Here is a 12,555-nt window from a genome sequence, read left to right as displayed (position 1 = left end):
GAAGGAAGGAAGGAAGGAAGGAAGGAAGGAAGGAAGGAAGGAAGGAAGGAAGGAAGGAAGGAAGGAAGGAAGGAAGGAAGGAAGGAAGGAAGGAAGGAAGGAAGGAAGGAAGGAAGGAAGGAAGGAAGGAAGGAAGGAAGGAAGGAAGGAAGGAAGGAAGGAAGGAAGGAAGGAAGGAAGGAAGGAAGGAAGGAAGGAAGGAAGGATAAATTCCCGTTGATGACAAACATGGCGGATCTGAGAGCGAGATAGATTTATAGTTAAAAAGGTGGAGTTGAATTGGTATTTGTTTTTCGTCATTTTTATCGTTATCGGGATAAATGTCAGAAATTATCGTGATACATTTTTTTAGTCCATACCGCCCATCCCTACTGCAGACAGTGTTTGTAGGACTAATATTGGGATGAATGTACGATCCGGCCCACGGCCGAGTGTCACAATTGGCATGGACAGAACCGATCACTGAGTTGGTACAAAGGGATTTTCTCTTGTGCAAAAAAACAGTCTGTCCTACTTACAGAGACGCTGTCGCAGCCTAACCTGCTGTTCCCAGCTGGTGTTGCTTTGAAATGCCGCCCCCCGCCCCCCCACTCCATCTCCCCTCCTCTGCTCTCCTCTTCATCTCTCTTCGCCCCGCCTCCCTGCTAAGTCTGCGGGGGGAGCTCCGCCCCCAGCGCTCCTCCCCCCTCCTCCTCCAGTGCTCTTTGAGCCGCGTCCTCGCTGCGTCAGACACCTCCATTCATGAAAAGTGTGACGTGAGCAGGTCCTCAGCGACCCGGTGATGATACATGCCGCCCACCCACTCACAACCCAGGTGCTGCGGGAGTTAGAGGAATGTCCGTTTTCCTTTCTCCTTGCCTTTCTTTCTGGGTTTTCTCGCATCCCGAACATCAGTTCAGCTGTCCTCGCAAGCTTTCTTTTTTTTTCTCCCCCTCCCATCCCTGCCTCAGAGCTGAGAAAGGACCATGAATCTGAGCTCTGTCCGCCGTGAGTATGTGCTGATGCTGTGTCTTTGCTGCTCATCTGACTAAAATCAGTGTGATGTGGAGGTACCCCGCCTCCTCCTCCTGCATGTGGGTATGACTTTAGTGCAGTTTGTCTTTTATTACGCATCTGCATGTAGGCATTGTCTAGGGTCTGTAGTACTGTTTGCATGTGTGTCGGGGGTCCGTGTTGTCTCCAGCAGGAGTGCTGCAGGAGTGTGTTGAGCAGTCGTGCGTCTGTGTGCGCGCTGGAGCTATTTTAGGCTCAGCAGTGACGTTGATTCTGCTTTTTGATGCAGTGCCTCTATGTGCCCTCTGAAGGACAGGTGATCATTTAGGAGAAGGTACCACGACCCCTACTTTCTCCTCCACTTCTTCTTTTTATTTTTTCTCTTTTAAAACTAGATATACCAGACACAGCCAGAGATGACAGGCTTTTCTGGGACACACGTGTTCTGTGTACAGCCACGGGCAGCTCTGTGTGCATATGCACAGACCTCACTGACTTTGCATCTACAGTCTCGTATTTAACCTAAAATAACTTTCTCAATTTTTTTTTCCCTCCCCTTCTTTATCATCTTTGACTTTTCTACCCCCACCCCCGTTTGCGTCTTCATCCATCTCTAATTTACTCACTATCAGGAGAGCTCAGAGTAGGCCCACCTCTGTCCTCTGCTACTAAGCATGTTTATGTAACTACACAGGATGGATATCCAGCGGTCGGGCTTTGGAGGAGAGGAGGGGGAGGAGTGGGGAGCTGGGGAAGCATCCATCCATCCATCCATCCATCCTCTATTTTCCAAAGAGTAAAGAAATTGGAGCATATTCGTGTCTGTGGGGGCTTAGTCTGCACATTGTCTAACTTTAACTATGGGGTTGGATGTACTTTTTAGATTTACATGCGTGTTGAGTTTTATTTAAAAGCAAGCAGGGATGATATGAAGCCAGGAGCTAACAGTAACACTAATGTGTATTGATTTCCCGGCTCTCTGCTGTGCAAGAGTCTGTCTTTGGGCAGGAGAAAGAACATGCAGTCCAACACCCACTTACTCCCGTTAGACTCGCATGCCCCACTTATTTTTATTTTATTATTTCTCGCTCTTTAGAATTATGCCTTTTTAATATTCCAGCCTCTAAAAAAAAAAAAAAATGGTGTCAGTCACAGCCAGTCTCTAGCAATATGCATGTTTGTCTGTCTCTCCTTGTTGTCGGCGGGTCAGGCAGGCCGCTCCTATTAAAAGAGCACAAGGGGAATTGTTGTGGCAGCAGCTGCTCTGGTGCACAGCGCTTGTGCGTGTGTTTGTCTGCGCGCGAGTCTGCTGCTGTCTCCTGGTCGTGCGGGGCAGACGGGGCCCAGTTCACATGGAGCCGGCGCCTCTTGTGTCCTTTGTTGTCGCTTTGGGAGTCTTTTTTCCCCCCCATTGGAGAGTTGTCAGTACAGTATCGTGCCGCAAGCCGTCAACAGTAGCTCCAAAATGGCAGTTTCTCTTTCATCATCTTGTTACTCATTCACATTTCTCTGCTTTCACTTTTTCTTCTGCTCGTCGTCCCCAGTCACCGTCCTGCGTTTGGTTTTGTGTCTCCCTAATCTGCTTTTCTTCCTCCTTGTCTCCTTGGCCGCGCCATCCTTTTTCTGTCTCTATTGAATCTGTCCGGATGGATTTAGTTAGGTTTTTATAAATAGAGCGCTGTAAAGATCTACTGTTTGGCATCACTGGGGGCAAAGAGTCTGATTCATTCCAAAACGCTGAAGTTTCTGTGGGCTTTTCAGAGGAAATTTTAGACGGTGTGTCCTGGATGCATCGCTGGCTGCAGCCTGGCCGAGAGGCTGAGGAGGGAAGCTGGAGGGGAGAGTGTGACGTGTGTGTGCATCACGCACACTCTTTTTCTCAGTTATTTATTCTCTCCAATTCTGGCTGGTACCAGCCGAGTCTATTTGAGGCACAATTCATACATGAGTTTGGAGCCCCGATGGCTCACAATCTTTCTGTGTCTGACATTTTGTAAATTCTTCCAGAACATTAAATTGCCCCTGCGAGGTTTGTTGAAATGGTTTTATGCCCTGTTTCATTGGTGTACCTGAGCCATCCATCCTCTCCCAAACTGAACACATCCTTAACTACTCCACCTGGTATTTTCCCTGAGAATAGCACCAGCGCTTTGACCTTGTTCCTGTTTGCCCAGCAACACCAGTCAAAACCCACACTGGCAGGTAAGCAGGTGAGGATTATTACTCTGTGGCCTGCTTTCCTTTCTAGTCATCGCCAGGTATTAAAGTCAGCCAAGGTGAATCACCAGAGGGAATCGGAATATGAGGAAAGAGGAGGATTAGAGGGAAATGTCAGGTACGAGATGGCAGATGCTTGAATTCTGTGACAGGTTTCTGCTCAACCCCACGCCGGCAGATAATTACTCTCACCCACCAACGGTACACTGTCCCGTCCCCTCTGGCAGGACCCGTGGCCAAGATGGAGACTTAAAGCTGATTTAGACATCAACCCACATCCCAATAATCAAATCAGGTCTGTGCAGCTTTGTCAGCAAAGGTTGCTCTCTTTGATGTTTGTATTGCTTAATGTCTTCCAGTTTCGGCCGCTTCAGCAATAACAAAGAAGTCCCTTCAAGTCACATTTGCAGATTACATTTCATAACATTTATGAAACAGAATCAAAGCGCGCTGAGATGTTCGCTGGCACGGTGAACGGCGGCTGTGGAAGTCCATAGTCTGCACTGACTCAGGGAAATAAGAACAAATATCAGAGTTCAGCTGTCTACTGAGAAAAAACGGCAACTATCACGTGCTCGTGGAGCCCAGCGCTGCTCTTGCCATCTGTTTTGCACTTTTCTTGTTTTAAAGAGAGGTCAGGAGGGACGGAAACCTTCTGGTGCAGGTATTGATCTTTTCTCTCAGAAATGAGCTCGCCAGAATGAGTGAAAGATTTATAATCTGGCTCACTGTGCTGCACCCTACGGCCAATTTGTTTGTGCCTTGTATGGAATCTATGAAAATACTGGGTAGACTCATTTTTTTGTTAAAAAAGTTGCGCCAAAAAACTCTTAAAACACGATATATACAACTTTGGCTTTTTATTTATACGGAGCGGCTGCGTTCTCCCTGTCTGACCGTCTTTGAGGGTTCAGCGGCGGCCTTCAGGCTTTCAGGCTGTCCTGACCCGAGCGGCGGATGAAATCAAGTGTGACTGCTAGCATAAGGTCAAGATGGATGCTGTGTTGACATGGTAACGTGTGAATGATGAGGTGGGATAGAGGCTAAATTGGTTCTTTGTTGCAGGCGCAGCTGCCACCTGAAAGGAGGTTCCCCCCCGTGGGTCCCAGCAGGGCTCCTCTTAATGAGGAGCTGAGCAACGGAGACACAGATGACGCCGCTTGTGTGTCAGCACAAATGCAACGTGTGCATCCGCTACTGTTAAAAATGTCTCTGCTACTCCATTAATATCCACTGCCATTATCAAGTTATAACAACTGGGGTTTGCTGAGCGACGCGAGGAGAATTTGCTTCCCCAGTGGACTGCTGGGAGTAGTGGGATTATGGGATCTTGCCAGACACGCCCTGAGGGTGTGTGTGTGTGTGAGCATGTGTGTTATCTGAACTTGATCTCCCTCTACCACCAGCTGTTGTGTATGCACACAAACATCAGCAGAAATACAGGAACCTGGCTCTTAGAACTAAATATAATAAAATCCTAATGAATTAATCATCTGTATATGACAGTCTCCTTAAAAAAACGAGTTAAATCTGTGACAGAGGTCGGGCTGAATACTGACTTTTGCTTGTAGAGTCATTTTGTTCTGAACATTATGTGCTTTTATTTTGTGCATACATCATCTAGATGGCTGATGCTGATTATTTAAAAAAAAGAAAATCCGCCATCAATCGGCTAACTGATTAACCAGTCTAGAAGTAGACTGGTTAATCTCAATAAAGAGATTGAAAGATAAATATGGATGCTCGTTTAAGCTTTGATAAATGCACAATACCAAGGGTACCAATGGCTTTTTCACTGTAGGGTCTTCCTATACATACATTATGCATGCTTTTATATATATTTTGTGTGATTATCAGTTGAGATACAAACAATGAAAGGAAGTATAAGGTAAATTGAGGGGGAGGACTAAACAGGGTCTGTTTGTACAAGCATGTCTCTAGATCCCTGTAGTGGGATTAAAGGATCAACTCTTGGTAAATCTCCCTCTCTGTCTCTCCTTCTACCTCGGTCCATTCTTCATATTCTTTATTCTGCTTAATACGTCCATTGTCCTCCGCTGAACCAATGTTCATGTTTTTGCAAACCGTTTTATTGTCGTCAGAGGGATGGTCTGTGTGTCCTTGCACCCAGTCACGATGTCTTTCGGAAAGTCGTGTAAATAAATGACTATGTAAATGAAACCCTTGCCCCCTCTTGATCAGGCACCGACATTATTCATGGGACTATGCACATAGAGATCTGCCATTAGAGATTAATGAGAGAAGGAAAGAGATTTTCTTCTCCCCCTCATTTTTTATTCTTTTGTTTAAGAAAATGACTTAAAGGCATAGAACTTTCTGTTTCCGCATTTTAGTTCGAATGTGGCTGCAAAAGTTACAGTTGTCGCACCCTCATATGGATTTGACTGTCTAGCGGCCTCATCCGCGCCACGTCGCCCATATCGGGAGCCCGGGTCTGTGAATTGTTTGTTGAGATGGAATTACAGCGTCTGCCTCCACTCGCACAGCTCATTTGTCTCTGCTTTGGAAGGGACGGATTTATTGGATACCTGAGAGAGCGTTCTCTCCTTCCCCTGCACTCTCAGCAGCCTGCTTAGAGACGGGCCTGCATTATAGATGAGCTCCTGGCAGCCGCCGCGCTCTCACAGCGCTCAGGTTACCCCCAGTGGACACATGCAGATACACTACATGCATTTGCACAAACATTCAAGTGGCATCCTTGTGGAGAAGTTGACTTGGAAGCGTAGGTTGTGGCCATGAGCGTCTCCAGTCTGAAGATCCTTTATTTCCTCCCTTTTTTTCTCTTTCTAAACAAACGAGTTAATTGAAACACATTTTAAGGCTGTAAAAATCCGTTCTTGATGTTGGACGTTTGATAGATTTCCACACACAAGCTGTGTGCATGAGAGCGTTTAGGGCTGGGCTGCACTTTGACCCAACCCAAGTTGAAGAATGTGCTTCCGTTCTGCTGGTCTCTGAGGACCGAACGCGCTTTGATCGGACTATGCGTGAGTGTCTTCTCCATAACACCTCCACGTAACATAGCGCTGGTGCCTCCCTGGCTCTTTCCTCGAGGACTTTGATCTGTGGACTGTGATTGTACATATTGGCTTTTTCTGTGTTCTGAACTTTTAAAACTGTTATCGATTGAGACTTTTAGATGTGAACCGGTAGATGAAGCTTGAGTTAAGATCGTTTTGCCAAACCAGATCTATCTATATTCATCCATGTTTACTCTTGTGGTGCAGGTGAACAGTTTGAAAGGCAGACAGCTTTTGCTTTGTTTGAATTATCAATGTTTTTGCCTTAGGCTTTTGTGGACAGTAGTGACAGCTGTTTTTGAGCAAAATAACAATATAAAACGATTTACTTTTATCAGTGCCCTTTGAAACCTGTAATATCTCTACTTTCTTCATTTATTTTATTTGAAACGATCACTTTTTAGGTTATATCTAAAGTTTATCCAGAGCATCCAAACACAGACTTACAATTTTCTTAAAGTCTGACCTGTCAATAAAAAATAAAAAATAATTAAACATGTTGACGATGGAGATGTGTTTTCTGACTCGGTTGTCATGATGTGCCAACTCACTGGAGGAAAAATGATGCTGATGCATTCAGACGCTCCTCAAAAAACACATTTACTAATTGAAAACTGATTTATCTGTATCGATATTCATCAGTATCGTTGGTGTTACGGGCGCGTGCTTGAGATTAGAGCAGATTTGTCAAAAATCAGGTAGTTTTGGTCTAGGAATCTTTTAATGACAGGCATGCTGTAAAATATAACCGTCTCATAGTACAAATAAGTGCAGTTATCCTGTTGTAGAGGATTTGTGTGATGATGTTGAGTTTATGTACCAGCAGTGTCTTATTTTTAAGTCTTAATAGACAAATACAGCAGACATCTTTTCGCTGTTGATTCTGCAACTGAAGAAACCTGAAATCGTGTATTCTGCGCGACAGCTGCATGTGTGTGCTGCTGCCGGGCCCGCCGGGCCTGCGGTGTCTGTGTCCGGCGTTGCTGGTTAAGCAGGGGAAACGGGCTGCGTGTGCACCAGATGTCTTGCTCTCAGCAGTCCCAATACGCGACACAACCTTTAATCCCTTCTGTACCGTTACTGCTTCGCAGAGATAATAGAAAATGCCTCGTTCCCCGGTCTGTGTGATTGGTTGAGCCCGACTGTTTCCCGTAAGTTTCCCAGAATCGTTTTATTTCTGTTTACTATGCAACGTCATTTCGTCTCTCATGCACTGATTTAAACCCTCTCTGACATCCTCCATCCTGCAGCGCTTGCACTCCATAGCTTAAAATGATGATCATTAATGTAATCTCTCTCAATCCCAGATCTATGAAACAGAATGAGAGGATTGTGTAGTAATAGCCCCCCCCCCATTATGGCAGCAGTTCGTATTTCATTAGAAGTGACTACACTGAAATCAGTTAAATGGATTTAACCTTGCTTTATGTTTTTGTAATAAAGTACAGCTTTTAACAAATGCCTTCTTTCTCTTCTCTTTATCTACCTCCCTGTTCTGCAGGTGATTTTCAACCTTCAGGCAAACCAGTGCGTTAGGACGTGTCCCACTCATCCTTACTGGGCAGCCCATGCACATGCACGACACCATGGGTAGCTCCCCAGAGGTGCTGTCGTGGACTTCCTGCCCCAGTCTGTTGGTGGGGAAGCTGAAGGAAGAGCTCAAACTCACTGTGGTCGGGGATGCCATGAAGAAATCCAACCCACCCAACTCCCAGCCCCTTCAGCCTCTTCAGGCCCCGAACTTACCTCCTCAGATTATCACAGACCTCGCCCCGCCGACACACCTGGCCGTTCCGCTGCAGACGCCAGCCGGCCAGGACGAGGAGTCTGCGCTGGGAGGCGTCAGCCCAGCCAACACGGCCTTGAGCGTGGACTCCACGCGCAGCGAAGGCGGACATTTCGACAACAGCGTGCTCCAGCTGCAGGAGCACGACCACGAGGAAGCGGTGTCACCCGCCTCCTGCGAGCACGGCGGGTGCGGTAGTGGCATGGATGAGCACACGGGAGAGGGCGACTGCCCGGTGGACCACAGTGAAGAAGGAAGACCGCACCACCCGCCATGTCACCACGATGACATCAAACTACACTTCCACAGAGCGGGGCCTGGATCGGGAGGCTTCCTAGAGGGGCTGTTCGGCTGCCTCCGGCCGGTGTGGAATATAATCGGGAAAACGTACTCGACAGAATACAAGCTGCAACAACAAGGTTAGCTCTGGAGCTCATATTTAGGGATATGTTGGTTTAAAAAAGGAAATCCTATGTGGTTGATTAAAATGCACTTCCCTCTAGGGTTGCCACCTTTCAGAAATAGAAATAAGGGACGCCCTGATTTCAGCAGCGCAGGAGCCAAAAAAAAAGCCCCAAAACTTCTAAACTGAATAAAAATGTGTTTATTTTATATGAAAAAACAAAATGCTTTGATTTAAAGTTTAAAGTGCTTTAATAGCATTGAACTTGCATGACTGTAAAGACAGCCAACCCTATGCTATGTATGTCCACATCAGCCCAGATGTATAATATAGCCTACAGGTGAAGAATATGGTGTAAAAGTTAATTTATTTCAATAATTCAACTAGAATATGGTGTAAAAGTTAATTTATTTCAATAATTCAACTAGAATATGGTGTAAAAGTTAACTTATTTCAATAATTCAACTAGAATATGGTGTAAAAGTTAACTTATTTCAATAATGCAACTAGAATACTAGCGTTTAACTAGCGTTAATGAAAATACGGGACAAAACGCATCCCGTATTAGTTGAATAAGGGATGCAACATTTTTTTCTCAAATAAAGGACAATTCCGTATTTTATGGGAAGGGTGGCAACCCTACTTCCCTCTTTAAGACTTAGGGGAAATAAAACGGAGGATTCACTCCTGTTTCCCCTAATGTAATCTGAAACTGTAATTGAATATCTGTTCCTAGCTCCAACATATTGCAGTTGTGAGTGAGACTACACAGCTGTCAGCTTGAATTGAGGTCATGGTAAAGGTAGCCTCACCTTGCTGCCGGGCTGCTGCACAGGCTGCACATGCAGGCCGCAGGAGACCAGTCAAGGTCAGAAGAAGGTAGAACTGGACTGGGGCTTGTGACCAGTCCGGCACATAGTGCTACTGTTTTCAGCAGCCCTTAGCAGGGATGGAGAAACATCTCTCTTGTTTTGACTCAATACGACCAATTACTACAATTATTAATGCTTATTTCGCGGTTGTCACATATCTGCACCTCACTGTTAGAGAAAAAAATAAGAGTAAGACGTAAACTGCAAGACATTTATTTAATTTATCATCATTTGTAACTGTTTCCTTAAATGTTTGGATTTCCTTTATTAAAGAAACTGAAAAATATAATTCATTTGCCTCTAACAAACAAGATATGACATATAAATTAATTGGCTGTAGATACATTTTAGACGGCGACCAAGGTTCATACAGAAACGTTTCCTTCTGTCTAGCAAGTTGCTAGTTATAGCTTTTTATAGAGTGCTATGCAGGGACTTCTACTGAGGGATAAGCTTGTATCTGATTCTCCTGCAGAGCAAAGTGACAGCGAGTTGGGTAGATGGACTAAAAAACAATGCAAAAGATCACTTGACTGTGCTGTCGTTACAATGATGAAATGCCATTTTCCTGTTTGCAGACATGTGGGAGGTTCCCTTTGAGGAGATTTCTGAGCTGCAGTGGCTGGGCAGCGGTGCACAGGGAGCCGTCTTCTTGGGCAAATTCCGCTCCGAGGAGGTTGCCATCAAAAAGGTGCGAGAACAGAAAGAGACGGACATCAAACCCCTGCGCAAACTCAAGCATCCCAACATCATCAGCTTCAAGTAAGTCTGTGAGCTCATCAGCCTGGATGTTGCCTGATTTTTGGTTGGTTATTTGCTGATATTGAATTTGTCTCTTTGTGTATTAAAGCAAATGTTTTGTTTTATTTTGCGTATCCCAGGGGCGTGTGCACGCAGGCGCCTTGTTACTGCATCATCATGGAGTATTGTGCGCAGGGTCAGCTGTATGAAGTGCTGAGGGCGGGAAGGAAAGTGACACCCAGGCTGCTGGTGGACTGGGCTTCAGGCATCGCCAGCGGCATGAACTACCTACACCTGCACAAGATCATTCACAGAGATCTCAAGTCTCCCAAGTGAGAAACTGTCTTCCTGGTATTGTCAAATGGAAATATAGATATAGTAGGCTTTCCTTCATTTTTTCCACTCATGTGTGACCTCGATGTGCCTGTAAAACTTTTGAATCATCTGCATCAATTATGCAGTTGTATTGCCAGATCACGGAGTGTGGCGGTTTGTAACGCAAGGTTACTTCCTCTTGATCAGTGGGAAATAAATGCTTGCTCACCTGCTGCATCATTGTTATACAGAGCACATGGAGGCCGAAGTCACGCTCTTAAAGCTGATCTGTAACCTCGCTGGAACAGCTCAGCAGCTTTGTCTGAAATGTCTTGAACCGCAGCAGCTGCTGCAATACATCCTTTCAGCTCTGAATAATGTGACATTAACAATAATACCATCTTTAGAGATAATAAAAGCTGTAAGAGTAAGAGAGTGTTGTTCACATCCTTCTCTTCCTGTCTCATCCTCTGCACTACTGTATCCGTAGCGCTTTCTAATCAATATCAACACACTGCAGCAGCAGTGCCATACACTGTATTAGTCAGCAGAATGAAAGAGGGCTGAATATGCTGAAAAGGTCAGTCTCATTTTGCTTAGAGGGTGACTCAGAATTCTATTTCTGTTAACAAAGAAAAAAAAAACCCCACCACAATATCACTGGAAAGGCATCTACATCAAACTGAAGGATGTACTTAGCTCATCCTGTAAGGCCTTCTTGTCCGCCTCGTAATCAAAAAGGCGTCAATACTAACTAATGATCATGCTTTCGCTTTGTGTGTTCCAGCGTCTTAGTCACCCATAACGACACTGTGAAAATCTCTGACTTTGGAACGTCCAAAGAGCTCAGTGACAAAAGTACAAAGATGTCATTTGCGGGCACAGTGGCGTGGATGGCCCCGGAAGTCATCAGAAACGAGCCTGTGTCTGAAAAAGTAGACATCTGGTGAGTCGTTGCATATCAAATATCTAAGATAAATCATCTTTTAAGAATCGTTGTTGATGTGCTGTTAATGTGTCTGTGTGAACGTGTGCATTGCAGGTCATTTGGAGTTGTGTTATGGGAACTGCTCACAGGAGAGATTCCCTACAAAGATGTGGACTCCTCTGCCATCATCTGGGGCGTTGGCAGCAACAGTCTACACCTTCCAGTGCCCTCCACATGCCCAGATGGGTTTAAAATCCTCATGAAGCAAACATGGTGAGCATGGTCCAGAAATGATGAGTGGCTGCTTGTTTCAGGTGTTATAGTGGTTGTGTCTGAACGCTTGATGGTTACTGTTAACTCCAGGCAAGGGAAACCCAGGAATAGGCCTTCATTTCGTCAGATTCTTCTACACCTCGACATTGCCTCTGCTGACATTCTTGGAACGCCTCAGGAGACATACTTCAAGTCTCAGGTTTGGACTAATTCAGAAAAAAAAAACTACTTTCACCTTTGCCAGTCGCTGTGTTTACCTTGTGATGCATTTGGTTTGTTATGCAGCTATTAGCATTTATTTTTAGATCTCTTATTGGATTCTCAGAGTACCATCAGAACTGTGTGTCTGTCCATATTGCAGGCAGAGTGGAGGGAGGAAGTCAAGAAGCACTTTGAGAAGATCAAAAGTGAAGGCACGTGCATCCACAGGCTGGATGAGGAGCTGATCCGACGCAGGAGGGATGAACTCCGGTGAGTGAGCAAAGAAAGGGAAAAACAAAGAGACACTGAGCACGTTGACAGTGAACTGATTTCTGTATTTTCTGGACACCGTCAGGCATGCGCTGGACATCCGAGAGCACTATGAGAGGAAGCTGGAGAGAGCCAACAACCTCTACATGGAGCTCAGTGCCATCATGCTGCAGCTGGAGGTCCGAGAGAAAGAGCTGATGAAGTATGTATATGTACATATATATATATATATATATGTGTATATGTACATTTCACTATAGAAATTCACTGCTGATTTGCTTTTTTGTCTTTCTGCTCATTTTGTCATAAACAGGATTTACCGGTTGTCACTATATCAGTATTTCTAATCATAAACACTGTACATTCTCCAGATGCTTTGAACTAAGTTCAAAGTAGTTTGATTTTCTTTTAACAGAAAAGGAAAACTCACCTTGTTTTAGAGATATTTGTTACAAATTAATGTCTCATTTTCCCCCCCGAGGCATTTGAAATAAAAGTCTCAGGATGTTTTGTGT

At 45.0% G+C, this 12,555-nt stretch overlaps 1 protein-coding gene across 5 annotated transcripts in view; it reads left to right on the top strand.

Moving 5' to 3' along the window:
* The window catches only part of si:ch211-45c16.2 (mitogen-activated protein kinase kinase kinase 13), a 37,359-nt gene that overhangs the window by 17,320 nt on the left and 7,484 nt on the right, over nucleotides 1-12,555 (top strand). For 4 of the 5 annotated variants that reach the window (XM_061723669.1, XM_061723668.1, XM_061723671.1 and 1 more), the window contains 8 exons: nucleotides 7,753-8,456; nucleotides 9,891-10,074; nucleotides 10,194-10,385; nucleotides 11,156-11,314; nucleotides 11,411-11,569; nucleotides 11,660-11,768; nucleotides 11,931-12,040; nucleotides 12,126-12,242. In XM_061723669.1, the coding sequence (XP_061579653.1) occupies nucleotides 7,820-8,456; nucleotides 9,891-10,074; nucleotides 10,194-10,385; nucleotides 11,156-11,314; nucleotides 11,411-11,569; nucleotides 11,660-11,768; nucleotides 11,931-12,040; nucleotides 12,126-12,242 (1,667 nt within the window). In that variant the 5' untranslated portion in view covers nucleotides 7,753-7,819. Of the gene's footprint in view, nucleotides 1-784; nucleotides 988-7,752; nucleotides 8,457-9,890; nucleotides 10,075-10,193; nucleotides 10,386-11,155; nucleotides 11,315-11,410; nucleotides 11,570-11,659; nucleotides 11,769-11,930; nucleotides 12,041-12,125; nucleotides 12,243-12,555 lie in introns of those variants that run through there. The other variant, XM_061723672.1, reaches the window with a different exon arrangement.

This window comes from Cololabis saira, chromosome 6 (genome assembly GCF_033807715.1).
Source record: "Cololabis saira isolate AMF1-May2022 chromosome 6, fColSai1.1, whole genome shotgun sequence".
Taxonomy (NCBI): Eukaryota; Metazoa; Chordata; class Actinopteri; order Beloniformes; family Belonidae; genus Cololabis; species Cololabis saira.
Note: the sequence above shows the minus strand (reverse complement) of the source record. Positions and strands in the feature narration are given on the sequence as shown.